The sequence below is a fragment of the Acinonyx jubatus genome, chromosome A2 (genome assembly GCF_027475565.1).
Source record: "Acinonyx jubatus isolate Ajub_Pintada_27869175 chromosome A2, VMU_Ajub_asm_v1.0, whole genome shotgun sequence".
In the NCBI taxonomy this organism is placed as follows: domain Eukaryota; kingdom Metazoa; phylum Chordata; class Mammalia; order Carnivora; family Felidae; genus Acinonyx; species Acinonyx jubatus.
Genome location: NC_069383.1, coordinates 132,442,301 through 132,459,717, shown reverse-complemented (window position 1 = coordinate 132,459,717; position 17,417 = coordinate 132,442,301). Strand labels below are relative to the sequence as shown.

At 52.0% G+C, this 17,417-nt stretch overlaps 1 protein-coding gene across 4 annotated transcripts in view; it reads right to left on the bottom strand.

The window, feature by feature from the left end:
- The window catches only part of LRIG1 (leucine rich repeats and immunoglobulin like domains 1), a 136,494-nt gene that overhangs the window by 32,723 nt on the left and 86,354 nt on the right, over positions 1 to 17,417 (bottom strand). For all 4 annotated transcript variants that reach the window (XM_053219107.1, XM_053219106.1, XM_053219104.1 and 1 more), the window contains exons 4-5: positions 2,997 to 3,134; positions 492 to 635 (exon numbers count right to left, since the gene is read on the bottom strand). In XM_053219107.1, the coding sequence (XP_053075082.1) occupies positions 492 to 635; positions 2,997 to 3,134 (282 nt within the window). The remainder of the gene's footprint in view (positions 1 to 491; positions 636 to 2,996; positions 3,135 to 17,417) is intronic.

Genomic DNA, 17,417 nt, shown 5'->3' with positions numbered 1-17,417 from the left:
CCAAGTAGACCCGACAGTCAGTGTGAAACCCAGTGCGGGGCTCGATCCCAAGACCGTGAGATCATGACCTGATCTGAAATCAGGAGTCAGACACTCAACTGACTGAGCCACCACGGTACAGATTTTATGGGTACTTTAAAAAAAACCAACACAGGAAACCCCAAGATAAATAACCCAAGCCACACAGCCTAAGCATTAGCCAGGATCAGCTCACCAGCAGGACTCCTCATTTCATTTTGCAAAGTGCCAATGAGGACAAGCATATATATCCTCAGTGGATCTTTTTCTCAGCAACCTGAGGCAGCCCACAGGCACCAGACCCGGCTTCTAATTTGCTTTTATTAGGTGTCGCCACAAGGCCATTAATGACGGCGTATGTAAAGCCTGACGGGGAGTGAGGAAGGGGTCGCATTTGGAATGAGGTCCGTGGGGAACGCTGGCCTCCACAGAGTTTGGCTAACCTTAATTAAAGTGCAGGTTTCTATACTCACAGCTGCGTCAGCCTGGGTAACTTGAATGCTTTCACAGGAAGCTGGGTGATCCTGTTTTTGCTCAAGCGAAGCATTACCAGCGACCGGGACAGGCCATCAAATGCTCCTGACTCCAGGCTGCCAATGCGATTGCTTGCCAGGTTGCTGGAAGGACAGAAGACAGAAAATGAAATGGTCAGAAGGAGGCTTCCCTCACCCCGTTACAGACACCGGAGTTGCCTGGGGTGGGGAGAAGCCAAAGCAACACCCAGAGGGGTGGGTTTCCAGGGACACATCGGTCACCTAAACTCCCGGATGGGGGAGCCAGGAGACTTGGGTGTCAGCACCCTCCACTTCAGGCCCTGGTGTAAGTGTCATTTCAGCCCCCCAACGCGCTGTGCTTGTGGCCAGGGCCTTCCGCTGGAGGGCCGGGGGGTCAACGTCAGTCACCTCCACCCCAACACCCTCGCACCCCAGCCTGGCCGAGCACCGGCCGTCTCCAGAGCTACCTGCAGGAGTCCCTCAACACCCCCCAACCGAGAGTTGGGGTTCAAGGTTGGTGAGAAAAGCCCTAGGAATCAGAATGTCAACTTCCAGGCGAAGGGCAGAATGGATTTACTAATTTAGACAAATAGTCTTAAATGTTAAAGTGGGTCTCACCACACAACTTGATATGTATAGAGATACATTTATACGTTTATATACACACCCACGCACACACACTTACAAATGTGTCTTAACTGATTCATTTTAATCGTTTGAAACGGTACCCAGAGAAACACTAGTGAAGGAGACCTGCACAGGATCCCTTCTATTCTGCAACGGGACATCCACTTAGCGGATTATGTATGTAAAGGGCACCTCCCCTCACACCACACTACAATATACTAGGTTGCATCCGGGCTTTCCACGGTGCACAAATTCTATCAATAAAAAAAAAAAAGAAAAAACAGAAAGGTAATGAATGATACACTATTCCTATCAGAAGTCACTGCCATTGGGGCACCAGGGTGGCTCAGTCGGTTAAGCATCTGACTTCAGCTCAGGTCACGATCTCGCGGTTTGTGAGTTCGAGCCCCGCATCGGGCCCTGTGCTGATAGCCTGGACTGCTTCAGACTCCGTGCGTCTCTTTCTCTCTGCCCCTCCCTCGCTCATGCTCTCTCTCTCTCTCTCTCAAAAATAAATAAAAATTAAAAAAAAATTTTTTAAAGTTACCGTTACTACTTCTCCTTCCGCCTTCCCTGGACAAATGCTACTTTTGGTAGCGCAAGGAAAAAGACCAGAGAGAGTCTGCTCCACCAGAGAAGGGAAGAGAAGCGGGCATTTCTTGCCTCCCCACTCGGCCGTGGCCCAGGCCAGGGTACAAGAGGATTCTGTGCAAATGGGGCTGGACTGTGTGTTCTTAACACTCCCCGTTACAGAACAACAGTCTGTGGGATGAAGATACACACCAGCCAGTAGCTACCAAAATAGTCCCTCCTGCTTTTGTGCAGACGGAGGTCAATGTGATTCAGTTGAGCAGTTGTTGGTTCCTTCGTCCCAAGCGAGGGAATGCCAGGCGGTGGCTGGACACTTTCACAAAGCCCTGAGTGGGGGCTGAGCACGGTCGCACGGGCTTAACAGAGGCCAGGGCCCCCCCCCAGTTTCCAAATCTGGTGCCTTGAGGCAGCCTTAGAAAGGAATCACGCCCCCTCCTGGGGGTCTTGGAAAATCCCTGTGCCAAGCCCTGGCCTCCCTGAGCTTAGGGGTCATAACGACCCCTAAACCAGCCTCATGGACGATCTCCAAAACGACTCAGGATCAGTAAAAGAGCACAAGAAATGAAAACTCGTGTCATTTGAAGACCTCTCCGGAGCCTGGGTTTTCGTTTCTTCCCCGAAGCACCATTTTTCTACCAACAAGCAGCGAGCTCCACAGGCTTTCACGGTTTTTCCTGCCTTCTACCATCCACTGGGTGTGAGAAGGGCCAGGACGATGGGCGGACGAGACACAGACCAGCAAAGAGGACAGGGCCGGGGAAGCCGCAGAAGGGAGTCAGCGCCTGCTCGAAGAGACCTCACGCCAGGCTTCGGGGGTCAGTGCCACAGAGGCCAGCACCCACTGCTTCAGCCTCGGCAGGGAGGTCTCCCCACAGTGCTGTTTTCTAAGTGCACCCCAACCTTCTCCCCAGGCTCTCCTGGGAGGCAGCCCGGGAAAGGACAAAGAACACAGGCCCTCTATCAAGACAGACCTGTGTCTGAGGGCCAGACCCTCCCCTCAGCTGGTGGGTGTGAGAGGCCCCTTGCCAAGCTCTCCCTGGGCCCGCCTCCACCCCTGCTGTCAGAGAAACGCCGCTCCTTAGGAAATGCTCTACACCTGTGCCCACGGGAGATAAGGAACCCGGACGCCCTGCCAAGGGAAGCCAGAGGGGCGCGCCCAAGCCCGGAGTCTCAGGCAGGCCACGCGGGGGGGAGAAGGACACGTGCACCCCACGTGCACGCGGGTGCTGACGGGGGGGGGGGGGGGTGTTGGGCACGGGCACTTACAGCTCCCTGATGTGCAGCCCCTGCGGAAAGCAGGCGCTCCGGATCTCCGTGATGTTGTTCGAGCTCAGGTCCAGCACTTCCAAGGAAAGGTAAGCCTTCAGCTGACTCCCCTCCACGCTGCGAATCTTATTGTGTTGCCTAAAACACACAAACGGACAAGGGGACCTGAGCATGTCTTTCTGCAAGGGAACCATTATTCCCCCTACCCGCCCCCCCCCCCGCCTCTTTTCACACGTCTTCCTCCCTGTTTTGCTCATTCAGAAAATTATAAAAGTGGTGTCGCGTTTTCTTAGCGTTTATTTATTTTTGAGACAGAGAGGAAGAGCATGAGCAGGAAAGGGGGAGAGAGGGAGATCCAGAATCTGAAGCAGGCTCTCCAAGTTCTGAGCTGTCAGCACAGAGCCCGATGTGGGGCTTGAACCCACAAACCGCGAGATCATGGCCTGAGCCAGAGTCGGATGCTTAACCGACTGAGCCACCCAGGTGGTGCACCTGCCCTCCTTTAAAAAAAATTTTTTTTTTTAATGATGGTAGCATTCTTAAAATGAGCTCTCCCATTCTTCTTGCTGTGACCTTACCACCTGCTGGCTGGCTGCTACGGTACTGAATTCTCTGTCGATGACAAGTCTGTCCACCCAAACTCAAAGCCTAGGTTCTCCCCAAGGAGAAGCCCGCAGGAGTAATGTGGAAGGCCGCCATGCAAAGAGCAGCGAGACCGCAACTCAGAACTGACCAGGGTGCTTTCCCAGAAGGAATGTGGCCGGTGGAACCAGCCAGCTCCTGGTGTGGTTCTCACTTAGCATCTTCAGAACGCAGCCCAGCCCCATCACTTAGGAGGCTCCGAGGACCGAGTTCAGGTCTCATCTAACTTAATCCATCGCCATGCCCCACACGTTTTGCTACGTGTGAAGACAGGCACGAGGGATTTTTTTTTTTTTTTTTTAAATGACACGATTCTGACAACCTAAGGGCAACAGGAACTGGGCGCTCAGTCTAGCTGGAATTGAATCCTCTGATCTTTCCGACTCGACCCCCTTGACAGTTTTGTTCCTCGGTTTCCTCGTATGCAAGATAGGGCCACCACCCCTTATTTCAGGCATACGGGAGACCCACTAAAGCAGACGTTAACCCAAGCGTTCAGAGTGTTTAACCCCTGCCCAAGGAAGGCAGTCTACCACCGTGACTCACTCGCACGTGTCATCCTCCTGAAAAACCCACAGTCTAACCAACCGGCCAGTACCGGTTGATCAGGAGAAAGACAAGAAACATGGACAACGGCTGCAGGACCCGGGGTGGCCCCCACCGTGGATTTGGCTCCGTGGGGCAGATTCAAACCCCAGCAGCCCTCATCCCAATATTCAGATACTTCAAAATCTGCTGGGGTTGTGCTGGTTCCAGGCCCTCACTCGGGCCAGTTTCTGAGTGAACAGTGTCAGGGGCCCCAGCCAATCAAAGCATTCTTGAACACAACACGAGTAAGCCAGGCGTCGCGTACCCAGTGGCATCTCTTTTAAACACACACTTGGCCAAATCGGTTCCAACAGGCATAAACGAGGCTCTCTCTCCCAGAAGCCCTGGGGCTTCTTGTCCGCTCCTTTGTGTTTTCACAACTCTCCCAGGCCCTGAACCCAACACCCATTTACAGGGGCACAACTCCAGACACGGGGAAGTCTCCCCAGAATGAAAGGCCGCTTTTCCCTTCGTGTCTCCTCCCCACCCCCCAGAAGCTATTTCCTTTGAGTTCTTTACAATGTGTCTAATAGAGATGGTCTCTTCAGTTTTCTGACTCCAAAAGAAAAAGAAAAAAAGAAAAGAAAACCTTTATTATGTTAAGTATGGGAAAGAAAGAACAAGAAATAAAGGCAGCAGAGCTGAGCCTCGTCCAGAAACTGTGAATGCAGGACCAAGGAGCCAGGAAGAGACGATGTGAAAGCAGGCAAGGAGCCCCAGTGCGGCCCCGAAGTGGGGCAGAAAGGGACCGTGCACACAGCAAGGGCCCACGGGACAGCTGCGAGCCCCCCGACATTTCTCTCACTGCGCCTCGTCTCTCAGTCTCTGCCTTTCATCTTACACCTGTCTTTGTCTTTCTTGCCAGTCTGTTTATTTAGCGACTCCAGCACGTTCTGTGGGGCACCAGCCCCACTCTGGAGGAAGGCTACTGTAATGAGGATGGGGCTCTTTCACAAGCTGTAGACAGCTCCCCAGTTGGCCCAAGGGGCAGCCATGCGGATGAGACACAACAGAGCGTGGGAGTGAGGGTGTCGGAGGCAAGGTGGACGAAATGTGCCAGGAGCCGTGCTGAATTCTGCCAGACCAGCATGCGGGGTCCAGCTCTGGGGGCAGGACCGGACACTGGGGACAGACAGCACACCAGGCGAGGGCCCCCAGGCCACCCTGGGGAGCAGGGACTCCACGTGCCCGTGGTCGAGGAGAGACGGGGCAGCAACACAGTCACAGACGCAAGAGAAGAGGATGAGAGGGGCCCACGGGAGCCGGAGATGACAGCTGGAGGCTGCATCAGTGATACTAAATATTCTGGTTTGCAAATATTAAAATACCCTGGTTAGGCTAGTGGCTATGCCTTCCATCCTTGTCCACATAATGGACCACTCCCAACCCAGTAACCACAGAGATCCTTTAAGGCATCCCAAGAAATGGGGGGAAAACATTTGAAAATCATATATCTGACAAGGGATTAGTATCGAGAATATACAAAGAACTCCTACAATTCAACAACCAAAAAGCCCCAACAACCTGATTAAAAAATGGGCGAAGGACTTGAACAGATATTTCTCCGAAGATGGACGAGTGCATGGCCACTGAGCACAGGAAAAGACGCTCAACAGCACTAATCATTAGGGCAACGCAATGAGAAACCACCTCACACCCATACGATGGCTACAAGCATGTAGGGAAAGAGGAACCACAACGAAGTGCTGAAGAAAATGCCAGGGTGGAGCCTCAAAACATTAAAGAACTATTACATGATCGAGCAGTGTTACTTCTGGTTATATATCCCAAAGAACTGAAAGCACATCTCAAAGACACATGCAGGGGCTCCTGGGGGGCTCAGTCGGTTAAGCGACCGACTTCAGCTCAGGTCATGATCTCGTGGTTCATGGGTTCGAGCCCCGCGTCGGGCTCTGTGCTGACAGCTCAGAGCCTGAAGCCTGCTTTGGATTCTGTGTCTCCCTCTCTCTCTCTGCGCCCCCCCCCCCCATGCTCATGTGTTCTCTCTCTCTAAAGTAAACAAACATTTAAAAAAATTGAAAAAAATGAAAGACTTACACACACAGCCATGTTCAGAGCATCATTACACACAATACCCAGAAGGGGAAGCAGCCCAAATGTGCCTGGAGGGATGAGTGGATGAACACGGGGCCCCATACACGGACCACGGACTACTCTTCAGCCTTAAAAGGGAAATTCTGACCTGAGCTACAACATGGATGAATCCGGAGGGCATTGTCAAGTGAAACCAAAAAAAGCCAATCACAGAAAGACAAATGCTGTTTGGTTCCACATCTGTGAGTTTCCTGGTGGAGTCAGATTCACTGGAGCAGAAAGTAGAGTAGTTCTTGCCCGGGCTGGAGGAGGCAGGAAAGGGGAGGTGTTCAATGGGTACAGAGGTTTAGTTTTGCAAGAGGGGAAAAGCCCTGGAAATTAGTTGCACAAAGTGAGCGTACTTCTCATTACTGAGCTTAAAAAAGGATTCCGATGGTAAATATTATCATGATATAAAAACCAAACCGAAAAACAAAGTCAGTTTACAAGAATCCACTGCCTACAACTCAAAAGGTGGCTCCTGCATCTCATTTAGGACTAAGTCCTCACAACGGTCTCCAAAGCCCATGTGATTGCCACACAGCGCCCTGTTGTCTCTGCACTGTTCCTCACACACTGCCCCACATGGACCCTCTCCCACGCAGGCACACACCTGTCTCAGGACCTTTGCACTTGCCCTTCTCTCTGCATAGAATGCTCCTCCCCGCCCCCCCCCCCCGAGACCCACAGATGGTATCCCCTTACCCCTTTCCCATCTTATTCAAATGTCCTTGGCCATGTTGTCTAAACCCACAGGCTCCTCCACCCCATCTCTCTCTCACAAACACACACACACTTTCCACTACACTTCCTACGGTATTTTTCCCAAAAGCTCTAATTATCACCTAATATATCCAGCAATATGCTTATTTCCAGTTTAACATCTTCCCTCCCACCAGGATGTGGCTCAAAGAAGGCAGAGCTATCAGTCGGTTTTGTCCACCAATGTGTCTCCAACCACTGGAATGGCGTGAGGCACATAACAGGTGCTCAATAAATATGTGGTGAAAAAAAATGAATACAGGTTAAATTTCTGAATCCCACAGATCTGGGGCTCGCCGGCATTTCAACAGAAGAAAAGCCTGCAAGCAGATGAGTTCAGTTAGGGAACATGAAGGAAAGAAAGGGTGTCAACTGGCCTGTGGCAGCACGGCCCAGACAACACAAGAGACGTGGCCCGCAGCAGCTCCAGGGGTCCTCAGGGCTTAAACACCCATGTTCCCAGCTGCCAAGGATGCACTGCCCTCGCCCCGCTGGACTAGGCTCTCTGCTCCACACTCTTTTTTGTTTTTAATTTTCACTTACTCATTTTGAGAGAGAGAGAGAGAGAGAGAGCGCGCGCGCGCGCGAGAGAGAGAGAGTGGGGGAGGGGCAGAGAGCGAGGGAGACACAGAATCCGAAACAGGCTCCAGGCTCTGAGCTGTCAGCACAGAGCCCAATGCAGGGCTCAAACTCACAAACTGTGAGATCATGACCTGAGCCGAAACCAAAGGCTGGATGCTCAACTGACTGAGTCACCCAGGCGCCCCTCTCTGCTCCACACTCTAGCCCAGAGCCCTGATCACATCCTTCCTGAACTCCGTGTACTCTGCAAAACTGACCACACAGTTCTGCGTTCCTGTGGACTCTGCCTCCCCTCCTTCTCAAAACAAGAATCCCAGCGGGTGAGAGGTCTCCGTGGACCGTGGCAACTCCACCCACGGCCAGGAGTTCTTCCTGGGCTGGGACTTGGCACAGCACAGGACATGCCGAGAGCACTGCCCTGCCTGAGTTCAAACCCCAGTTACACAACTTCCAGGCGTGAACTTCAAGAGGAGCCTCATCTATAAAGCAACGTGTGACGTTCCTATGCCCCATGGGTGATGTGACCTGACACATAGCAGTTGCTCAATAAAACCGGTTCTTGTTTTTATTAGTCATATTTGTATCCTCAGAGCCAGGCTCAGGACCTAGTTAGCGGGAGGTGCTCTGGCAAGAGAATGAATAAAACGAATGAATGACTGGATCCTGTCTACTCCTCTGCCCTTTTGGTGCGAGGAGGCAGGCCTGACTCCTCTCCCAGCAGCGAAGCGTTGACTCAGAGCTCTGCCTCTTAGCTGTGTGCATGAAACAAGCATGCTCCAGCTGGAGAGCATCACACCCAGCCACAGGGAGACCGGGCCGTCTTGGGGAGCTGTGCCTCAAAGTAAATCCCAGACGAAAGCTTCTGCAGGACTCCATGGCTAGAACCCCAATGGATCCCCAACCAGCTGCATCACACCCCCTCCTCGCTCCTGCAGCAAAAGCATATAGCTTATGTGCACACCCCTGACCCCAGCCCACCAAACTCTACCCTGCCCGCCCCCTATCCCGGGGGAAGTTGGCCTGTCCACGCCACCCCCCTCCACGCACCCATCCATAAAGGCTCGAGCCAACAGCCAGTATTCAGGGGAAGCCCTCCTACCTCCTTGAGCGTAGACAGTTGGGAAAATGTGGTTGCTGCCCTGATTCCATCAGGTGGTCTACTTTCAAGCAACTGTCCGTGCTTTTTAATGCCACGTGCAAACATGGAAGCGGTCACCAGGTGACTCCTGTACCTAACTGCCCAGTTCCCAAGTAAGTCCACACTCATCTAATTTCTGGGTCCCTGTTCAAGTTCCTTTTAGCAAGAGCTGGCCAATACCTCAACACCTATAGGCAGCAGGCCCTGGGCGAAAGCCTCAGGGAAATCACACAGCGATTAAAGACGAAGGTACCGTTATTTTCTGTGCATTACAGTGGAAGAAACTGAGGCTTGGAGATCCTGCTGGGATTCTCCTGAGGTCTCACACAGCTGAGAGACGAGGAGAACCAGAACGCAAACTCAGGGGAGCAGGACCCTCCGGCATGCCATCTGAGAGGCTCTCCCAGCAGAATTTTAAGAACCTCATCCTGGATTCGATCCATAAACCTTCAGCGAAGCTTGGCTAGATCTGAATGCTAGCCGGCTACTTCCTGGTCACCTCAGACTGCTCTGGGTAATTAACTGGCCGCGGCGAGGCCCAGCTTTTGTACCAGCTTCCCGGAGTCCTGCGTGAGCAGCAAATCTGCAGAGGGCTTTGTGCGGGGGGGGGGGGGGGGGGGGGGGGGGGGGGGCATCTCCGCGCACAACACAGAGGAAGGGAAAGCGCTTACGCAGGACATTCTGCGTAAGAAAGAAGACAACAGTTGCTTTGAGACCATGTCTTTAGGGACCTGTATGTGCGAATGGCTACCTTTATTCTTAGGGAATGGAGAGCTGGGGAGGGATGCCCAGCCTGTCTCTGCCACTAAACCAAATTAGGACGGTTCTGAGGTTGTGCGGCCGGCGAAGGGTGAAGGGCCCAACATTTGCCTCCACCCTGTGGCGGTTTACCCCTCAGGCTGCCCTCTGGGGCGAGGAGAACTTAATACAGCAGAAGTCTATTAAACCAACACCTGTTAAAGGCTTCAAAATAAAATCAGTCTTCAAAGGCAGAGAGCAGGCAAGATAAGCCCTCTCCACTTGGCTACGTTTTCAGAGCTGATGTTAAATTGGACGGTAAAACAGACAGAGGCATTTGAAACCAACATTTAAAACTTTTTATCATAAGTGACTGCTCCACTATGGTTCTGTGAAAGCCTGGTTTATAAGGTATTCCCCTTGGTGGTGGAAAAGTTCTCGTGTCACTAACAACAGCCACACGAAAGGGCAAGGAGATCAAAGGAGGCAGGGTCAAGGTGGGGCAAATGGATTGCAGCTGGTTCCTGAAGTTATGCACCTATTGTCTACACCACGGGTCAACAAACGTCTTCTAGAATAGACCTGATGGTAAATATTTTAGGCTTGTGCATCATGTATGCTCTGTCACAAGTGCTCAACTCTGATGCTAGAGTGTAATATGACAATGGGTAAATGAATGAGTGTGACTGCTCCAAGAAAACTTTATTTACAAAAATAAGCTGAGGGCCACATGTGGCCCACTACCTATAGTTTACTGTCCCCTGGTCGACACTATAGCAACTACTGTGCGACGGTGTGGGGAGTCCCCCAGATTCCATTTCCAGCTCCGAGGCAGCTTAGCAACTCGTTTTGGTAAATCGCTGTCGGCATTTACCGACATTTAACTGCCTACAAAACGGCAGTAAATGCCTCCCTACAGCGAAGAACCCTCCTATTGTTCCTCCAGGGCTCATGTCAGACATCACTAATTAGAATCTTTCCCGCTGATGTCTTTTCTACCTCTTCAGGAAGTTGAGTGGGACCTAAGTCTTCATCATTATTATATTCCTCCAAAGACAACCCGGGATCCTGCCTGGAGCCAGTGGAGACAGATAGGTGCAAAGGGTGATCTGAGAGAGAACAGCGATCCTCAGTTTATCCTTACTCTCTTTAATTCTTCCAATTAGGCAGACACATTGAAGCTGGCCAATGCAAAGTCCTCACATTTAAGCAGGCACACCCTTCTGCTCTTCCAGAGAATGATGGTGACTCCCAGAAATCCACACTGACAACTCCCAGAGTATGAATTCTCACTGGTGACAACACATCTTCCGTGTTATCTCAGTCATCAAACTCTCCGTACGTCTTACTTAACAGAATCAGCAAAATTCAAATTCCAGATCTCTCTCCGTTTGAACTTCTGGCTAAGAAATAGTTTCACACAATCTGGCCCCGAAATGGGGGGGGCAGAGTCCCGCACCTGCCAGCACTGCCCCCACCCCGTACTCGCCACCAGGATCCCGGCTGGATGCTCCCACTCCACACCCTGCAGGCTCTGAGCACGAGAAGCACCCTGCACCCGGCCCACCCCATGGTGCCACAGAACTCATGCTCTGGCTCTGCACCACCGTACCTCCGGCCCCCGCACAGGCACATACCCTCGGTGCCGCTGGGGTGGGGGGCTGCCATAGTATTTTACAGCCCATACATGGAACCCACAGAAGACGAGACAGTTAGTGACCTCATCACCGATTTAGTGTAAAACCCAGCACGGGCCAGAGAGGCCCTGATGCCTGCCTGTGGGGGTTGGCCGCACTATGGCAAGCACCAGAAGATGCTAATCATTTCAGGAACGTGGATGAAGAGGGTAATTTCTCCTTTGTTGAAAACTACAGCACTACCCAACAGACCATATGGCCCAGTGGTGGCAGCTGTCCTATTTGTTTGTAAACGTTTTTATGGCAACCGCACGGGCATGCGGAGAAGTGCGTAAATTCCAAGCGCAGGGCTCGATGCGTTTTTACCAGGGCGATCACCCGTGTGCCAACCACTCACATCGAGATACAGCATGTGTGCGGCCTCCTTCCTGTCACTCTCCTAGTGGCTATTCTTCCCAGAGGGAACAGCTCTGTTCTACCACCTGGGACTAATTTTGCCTACTTTGGGGCTTTATAGGCATGGAATCATTCCAGATATGTTCTTCAGTGTCCAGCCTTCACTCAACATTATGTTCATGGGATCCGTCCTTGCCTTAGTAGGAAATTCCTTTTCGTCACTGTGTGATATGTCTATAGAGAGACTACACAGCGATTTATATTTTCTTCTACCGTTGGTGGGCACTGAGTGATTTCCAGGGTGGGCTACTGCAAAAATCCCAGCTGTGAACACAGCTTTTGCATGTATCTTTGGTGCACACTGGCATGCGTTTCTGGCAAGCATCAATGTCCAGGAGTGGCGCTGTGGCACAGTCACAGGGCATGCAAATGTTGTTCCCCCTTATCAAACACTGACAGTTTTCTTTTCTTTACCACCCGCCCCCCCCCCACCCCGCTTTTTCGGTAGTCTTCTTTTAAACCAAATCCTCCACAGTTGAAATGTGTCCGAAAAGTCATTTCATCCAAATGCCCTGTTGCATGCTGCTTCATTCAGCCACACTGTCAGATGGCAACCACCCTCACGTGCCCCCCTGCCTGCACCTGTCCCCCACAAAAAGCCTCAAGAATACAGCCTGGGGCCACAGAGCAGGGCCAAGCCCATTCGAATCTTGTTCAGGTGTCAGAATAATTTTAAGTGGGCACCTAATGAGCACCAAAAAAGCAAAGAAGAGAAAATAATTCTGAGTCCCAAGTTGGCAAGAAGTAATGTTATGCGAAGTACTGGGAAGAACACCACAAGCCACTTGAAATCAGAAGGTAAGGAGGTTCCAAAAAGAACAAGTGAGTGCAGAAGAGGTTTCCAGGCCAGTGTGGAGAAGTTTCTCCTCTCGGAATGAAGGTCCAAAGCATCGCCCTCTCACCAGCCTGCTTTACATTCACCTTAAGAATGAAAACCAAACCATCTGCATAATAAATCTACTGCATAAACTGACCATTTGCTCTAAGAAACGAGCGACGCCTAAGAAACAGCCCAGCCTAGAGTGTTTGCTGGACAGGAAATGAGAGTCAGAATAAGCAGGTTTCTTTCTCTCTCTCTCTCTCTCTCTCTCTCTCTCTCTCTCTCTCTCTCTTCTTCTTCTTCTTCTCACTACCCCCGCCGCCGCTGCTGGTGAATCATCAGTTCCCTGGGGAATTCTGGCAGATTCTCAGCCTGGCTGGAGATGACGTTCCCGATCTGTTTATTCAGGTGGAGATCGGATAAAAAACAAGAGTGGCCCAGTGGCGGGATAAACAGCCTCCGCCAGGCGGGGTCAACCCTTCCGAAGGCAGGACTAGGCTGTGTCAACTATCCTCCTGACCCCTTCACTTCCTTTAGGGTCACTGTCCCCTTAGGGTCTTCAACGAACCGTTTTAACTCCTCGCAAAGGAAACCTGATGTCCCATCCCCATGGGAGTGGGTGGCCCCAGGCACTTCGATGCAGGAGACCCCACTTGGTCCCCCCACCCTGACACACAATCAAGCTGGAAGTCTAAGATCTGGAAGGAGGTAAGTTAGGCACGGCCAAGAGTCAGCAACCACAGTCCTGTAGAGTCTAGAGTGACCCACTCCATAAATGACTATAAGTCATGAGGATCCCCATCCCAACTACTTCCGCCTTCCATTTTTACATGTGCAAACAAACACAAGAAAACCTCCTATGGAAATGGACATGGTTGAGCGAATGGAGCTAATCAAAAAAGGCTATCTTGGAATTTACGATTCCAATATAGGATATTCTGGAAAAGGCAAAACTATGGGGCCAATAAAAAGATCAGGACTTGCCACAGGTTATGGAGAGAGAAGGATGGACAGGTGGAAACACAGGGGATTTTCAGGGCAGTGAAACTACTCTGAATAAGTGTAAATGGTGAATACAGGCCGTGAAACATTTACGGAAGCCCACAGAACGTAGAACAGCGGGCCCTAATGTCAACCAGAGGTTTACTTCATCATGTATCAATACTGGCCCATCCATTCTAACAAATTTACCACACTAAGGCAGAATGTTAACAGCAGAAACCAGAGGAGGCGGTATATAGGAAGTCTCCATACTCTCGATTCAATTTTTCTATAAACCTAAAAGTGCTCGAAGAGTCTATTAATTATAAACAGATTAAAACAAAGCTTCCTAAGGTATTAAGTAGTCCCATGGTCAACACATCATTAGAAAGGAATTAGAATTTTTAGCCCAACTTCTTTAGTGCTATATCCTTTGCACCCAGTCCCATGCTTGGAACATAAATGGTGCTCAATAAATATTTATTGAATAAAAAAAATGAATTACAGCTTTAGATCAGTCTCCTACATTCACCATCACAGACCTGAACAAAAAAAAAACGTTATTAGGTAAAAAACACTGAGGCAAGACCAACTATCCAATTAAGAAAATTTTTTCAAGAAATTAAAGGTGTAACCTGGAATTACCTTTATTAGATAGAAAAGCCGTCATATTTAAAAAGAAAATGCCTAATAAAATGGACTTTGGGGTTAACTGCACTTCCCCCAGTTTAACCCCAAGCACCCAGACATTCGCTGATTAGCCAGGGCTGGTAAAGGGGGAACAGCTCCATTGATGGTGCAGTGGCCAACGGTCCATCCGTCTGTCCGTCCTTCCCGCATCCGGCAGCGGTGAGGAGCAACTCTACCCACATTCCCCATCGTCCCTGGGCCACAGGGGGAAGGGTGATGAGGAACTCAAGTAGGGGTTCTTTCCGGGTCAAGGCCAACACGGCTGCTCAATTCTTTCAGCTTTCTTCTCACCTAAACCAACCCACACGTCCCTTGATTTCTTCTCCTTTTCCCCCTTGCCTTGGCAGCCTGCCGCCCTGCACACGGGTGGTGTTCCTCTCCTGCACCCTGGAGCCCTCACGGAGGAGGCGCCCTGCCTGCAAGTGCACAGAGCGTCAGGCTGTGGGTCCCTGTTCCGTGGAAGCACAAACCCTGGCACAGCAGGGAGCCTGTGGGGGCCGCAGGAACGTTCTGGGCTCACCTGAGTTACTCTCATCACCCCTGTCAAGGCCCATGTGTCTGGGCCTGTGTGCAACTGGCTCTGTCCCTCAAGGGCAGTAGGGAGGGAAACCAGTGCCCCTCACAAGGGGCTCCTGGCACAGACTGTTCCAGAAAGGAGGGGCTGGCCAAGAAAGGTGGGCAAGGCGGAGAGATGGTGGCAGTGAGGAGCACGTGGTCAGAGAACCCCCTAAGGCCAGGCTCAGATCCCAGAAACTCTCGCCAAGGGGAGTCCCCCTAGCTCCTTGTGGACGGTGTCAAGAAGCCACAAGGGGTGAATCTCCTCAAACTGAGGTCTCAACACCAAGAGGGTGGGGGGGGGGAAACATCCCCCAGTCCCCGCCCTGTGACAGGGTACAGCTGCTACACCACACAGAGCAAGCGCCTCTCCCCACACTCAATGCCGGTGAGCAGCAGGGAAGGGGGTGTGGGCACAGGGGTCACCTGGAAATCTACAACCAGCAACAGCCTTTGTCTTCGGCTACAGCGGTTTCTGTCCCTGGGAGTCCTCACCAACCAGGACTTGAACACAGGTTCGTTTTGAGGAAAGACGGACAGACCTTAGCACCTGCTTTTGCAAACGGACAGAAACCCAAAGAGGACTTCTGCTTCAACGCAAGGAGAAGTGATTTTTTGCTTTACACCATTTTGGCTTACAAAAGGTTTCACAGGAACACTCTTCCTCCAGACAGCAGGGGAAACCTGTGAACCCCACCGTCCTCACAATTTCCAAACAAAACTTAATGTTCTCGTGGCTGCCCTCCCACGTCAGCCCTGGACACTCAGGATTCTGCCCATACCGTAATCTAGAGCAAAAGGCAGGGTGCACTGGTAAGTGATTCCCATGACCGCCACTCTCCCAAAGAAGCCAGCAGAAAAAGGATGGGAAATACCCTAGAACGTTTCTCTTGGACACAGCAGGATGACCACGGAATTTTTCCCATCCTCTCTTTTGCATATTATTTTCATGTGCTTTTTTATGTAAGTAAATTAAACTGCTATTTGACAAAGCTGTGAACACAACCTTAGACACCGGACTCTGGGACTTGATCCTTAAGTGTAGAAACGCTGGGCCTGCCTGACTGTCCGAGGCAGAGGGCCTTCAGGGGTGAACACGCCAAGGGGCCGGCCTCAGCGGTAGAGGCCTTTCTTCCCTGCGGGCCAGCAGGGCGGGGGCCCCACCCATTCATCTCCAGGCTGGGATGGTGCTGGGTTCCAGAGTCTCCTCTCGGACCCCGTGAATCCTGACAGTCTCGGGGCACAGAGCCTGCTCCAGGTGGTAAAAACTTCAAAGGGCCTTTGTAGTTGAAGCCTGGAATGGCGCCCTGGGGCCCCTGCAGCCTCCCGGAAACGGTTCCAATGCTCGACTGGGCTGCCGTTCACCTACAAGAAGGCACACCACACTTCTTTGTGCAAACGGAGCAGCAGCAGGGGCCATAACGGCAGGAAGAGGGATCTCAAATGTAACAGCGTGTGAGAGCTTACCAGGAGCAGGCTCTGGCTAGCTCATTTAATCCTCACGACAAACCAAAGAATGAATACTGCTACAGTCCCCATTTCACAGACGGGGACGCTGAGGCACGGGAACGCGGCAGGAAGCAGCACGGCTAGGACGGGAGCCCAGTCGTGAGTCCTTGTCCCGCACTCCTCCTCCGTATGTGGTACTGCCTCATAATGGAAGCAGGTGGAAGAGGGCTTCCCTCGACAGTCCCCCGGGCCACTCACCTCCTCTCGGCACACTACAACCCCACGACTGTGATTCCATCAGAGGCAGACCCAACTCTGCGTGCTCAGAGGGGGCTCGCGCCCCTGCCCCTCCACAGGCACACGTCAGCACACGGCTGCTGCCGGGCCTAGCCAGCCCTCTCCTACTTATACTCAAGAAGACTGGAGTGGTCCCTAAATGGGTGAGCCGAGCTCTTGACAGTGTGACAGGACAACACTGGGCCTTCTCCAAGAAGCAGACACTTGTTCACCCCCTGCTCTCTACCAGGCCACAGAAGGCACCAGTTAAACCAGGTTCAGAGACATCAGGCTCTGGGTCTGGGGCCACCCAGCTCACCAGCAGGCAAGCACGGGTCTCTTCTGACTCCAGGCTGTGCGGCTGTCTCAAGAGGAGAAGCACACAAGTTTTATCAGCCAGCCTGAGGTTAAGAGGACAGAAGACGGGTGTGTGGGTGCCAGGGTGGTCCTGCAATCCCTGGGAGGGTGGGGGGCACAGAAGGAGCCTCCCGGGCGCTTCCTTCCCATGCCAGCTTCCCGGCGGCTCGGGGGTTCCAGAAGAGGAGGAAGTGGCTTCTGCACTTGGCTGCACTTTCCAAGACAAGTCCCTCTCCCCTCTGGGAGTGATACCACTGATGTGCCTTTAAAAATAAAGCCAGGCCCGCTTCCTGCCCCATCTGGAAGCCTTTTGATCTCCCAGTCATATGACTTAGGGTATCTCTTAACCACGCAATTCCCCAGGCCTTCAGCGTAGGATCCGACTGTACTTGGGGAGGGTTCAGGACGGGTACGCGTGCGATTAGAGTTGGCCTTTGTAGGTCAGTCCTCATCTACCCTGAAGATGGTGAGCCCCGCTACAGCATCAACGCGGCCCCCTCTCCGGTGGTCCTGCTCTGCACCTACAGCCATGCCATCCCCCCGTCTTGCCTGTTACAGCTTCCTGCAGGAGCCTGCACTTGCTGTGTCTTTCTTGAAACCACAGGCTTCCAGTTTCTTCTTTGCTTCAGGTTGTTTTTTTGTTTTGTTTTTTTTTA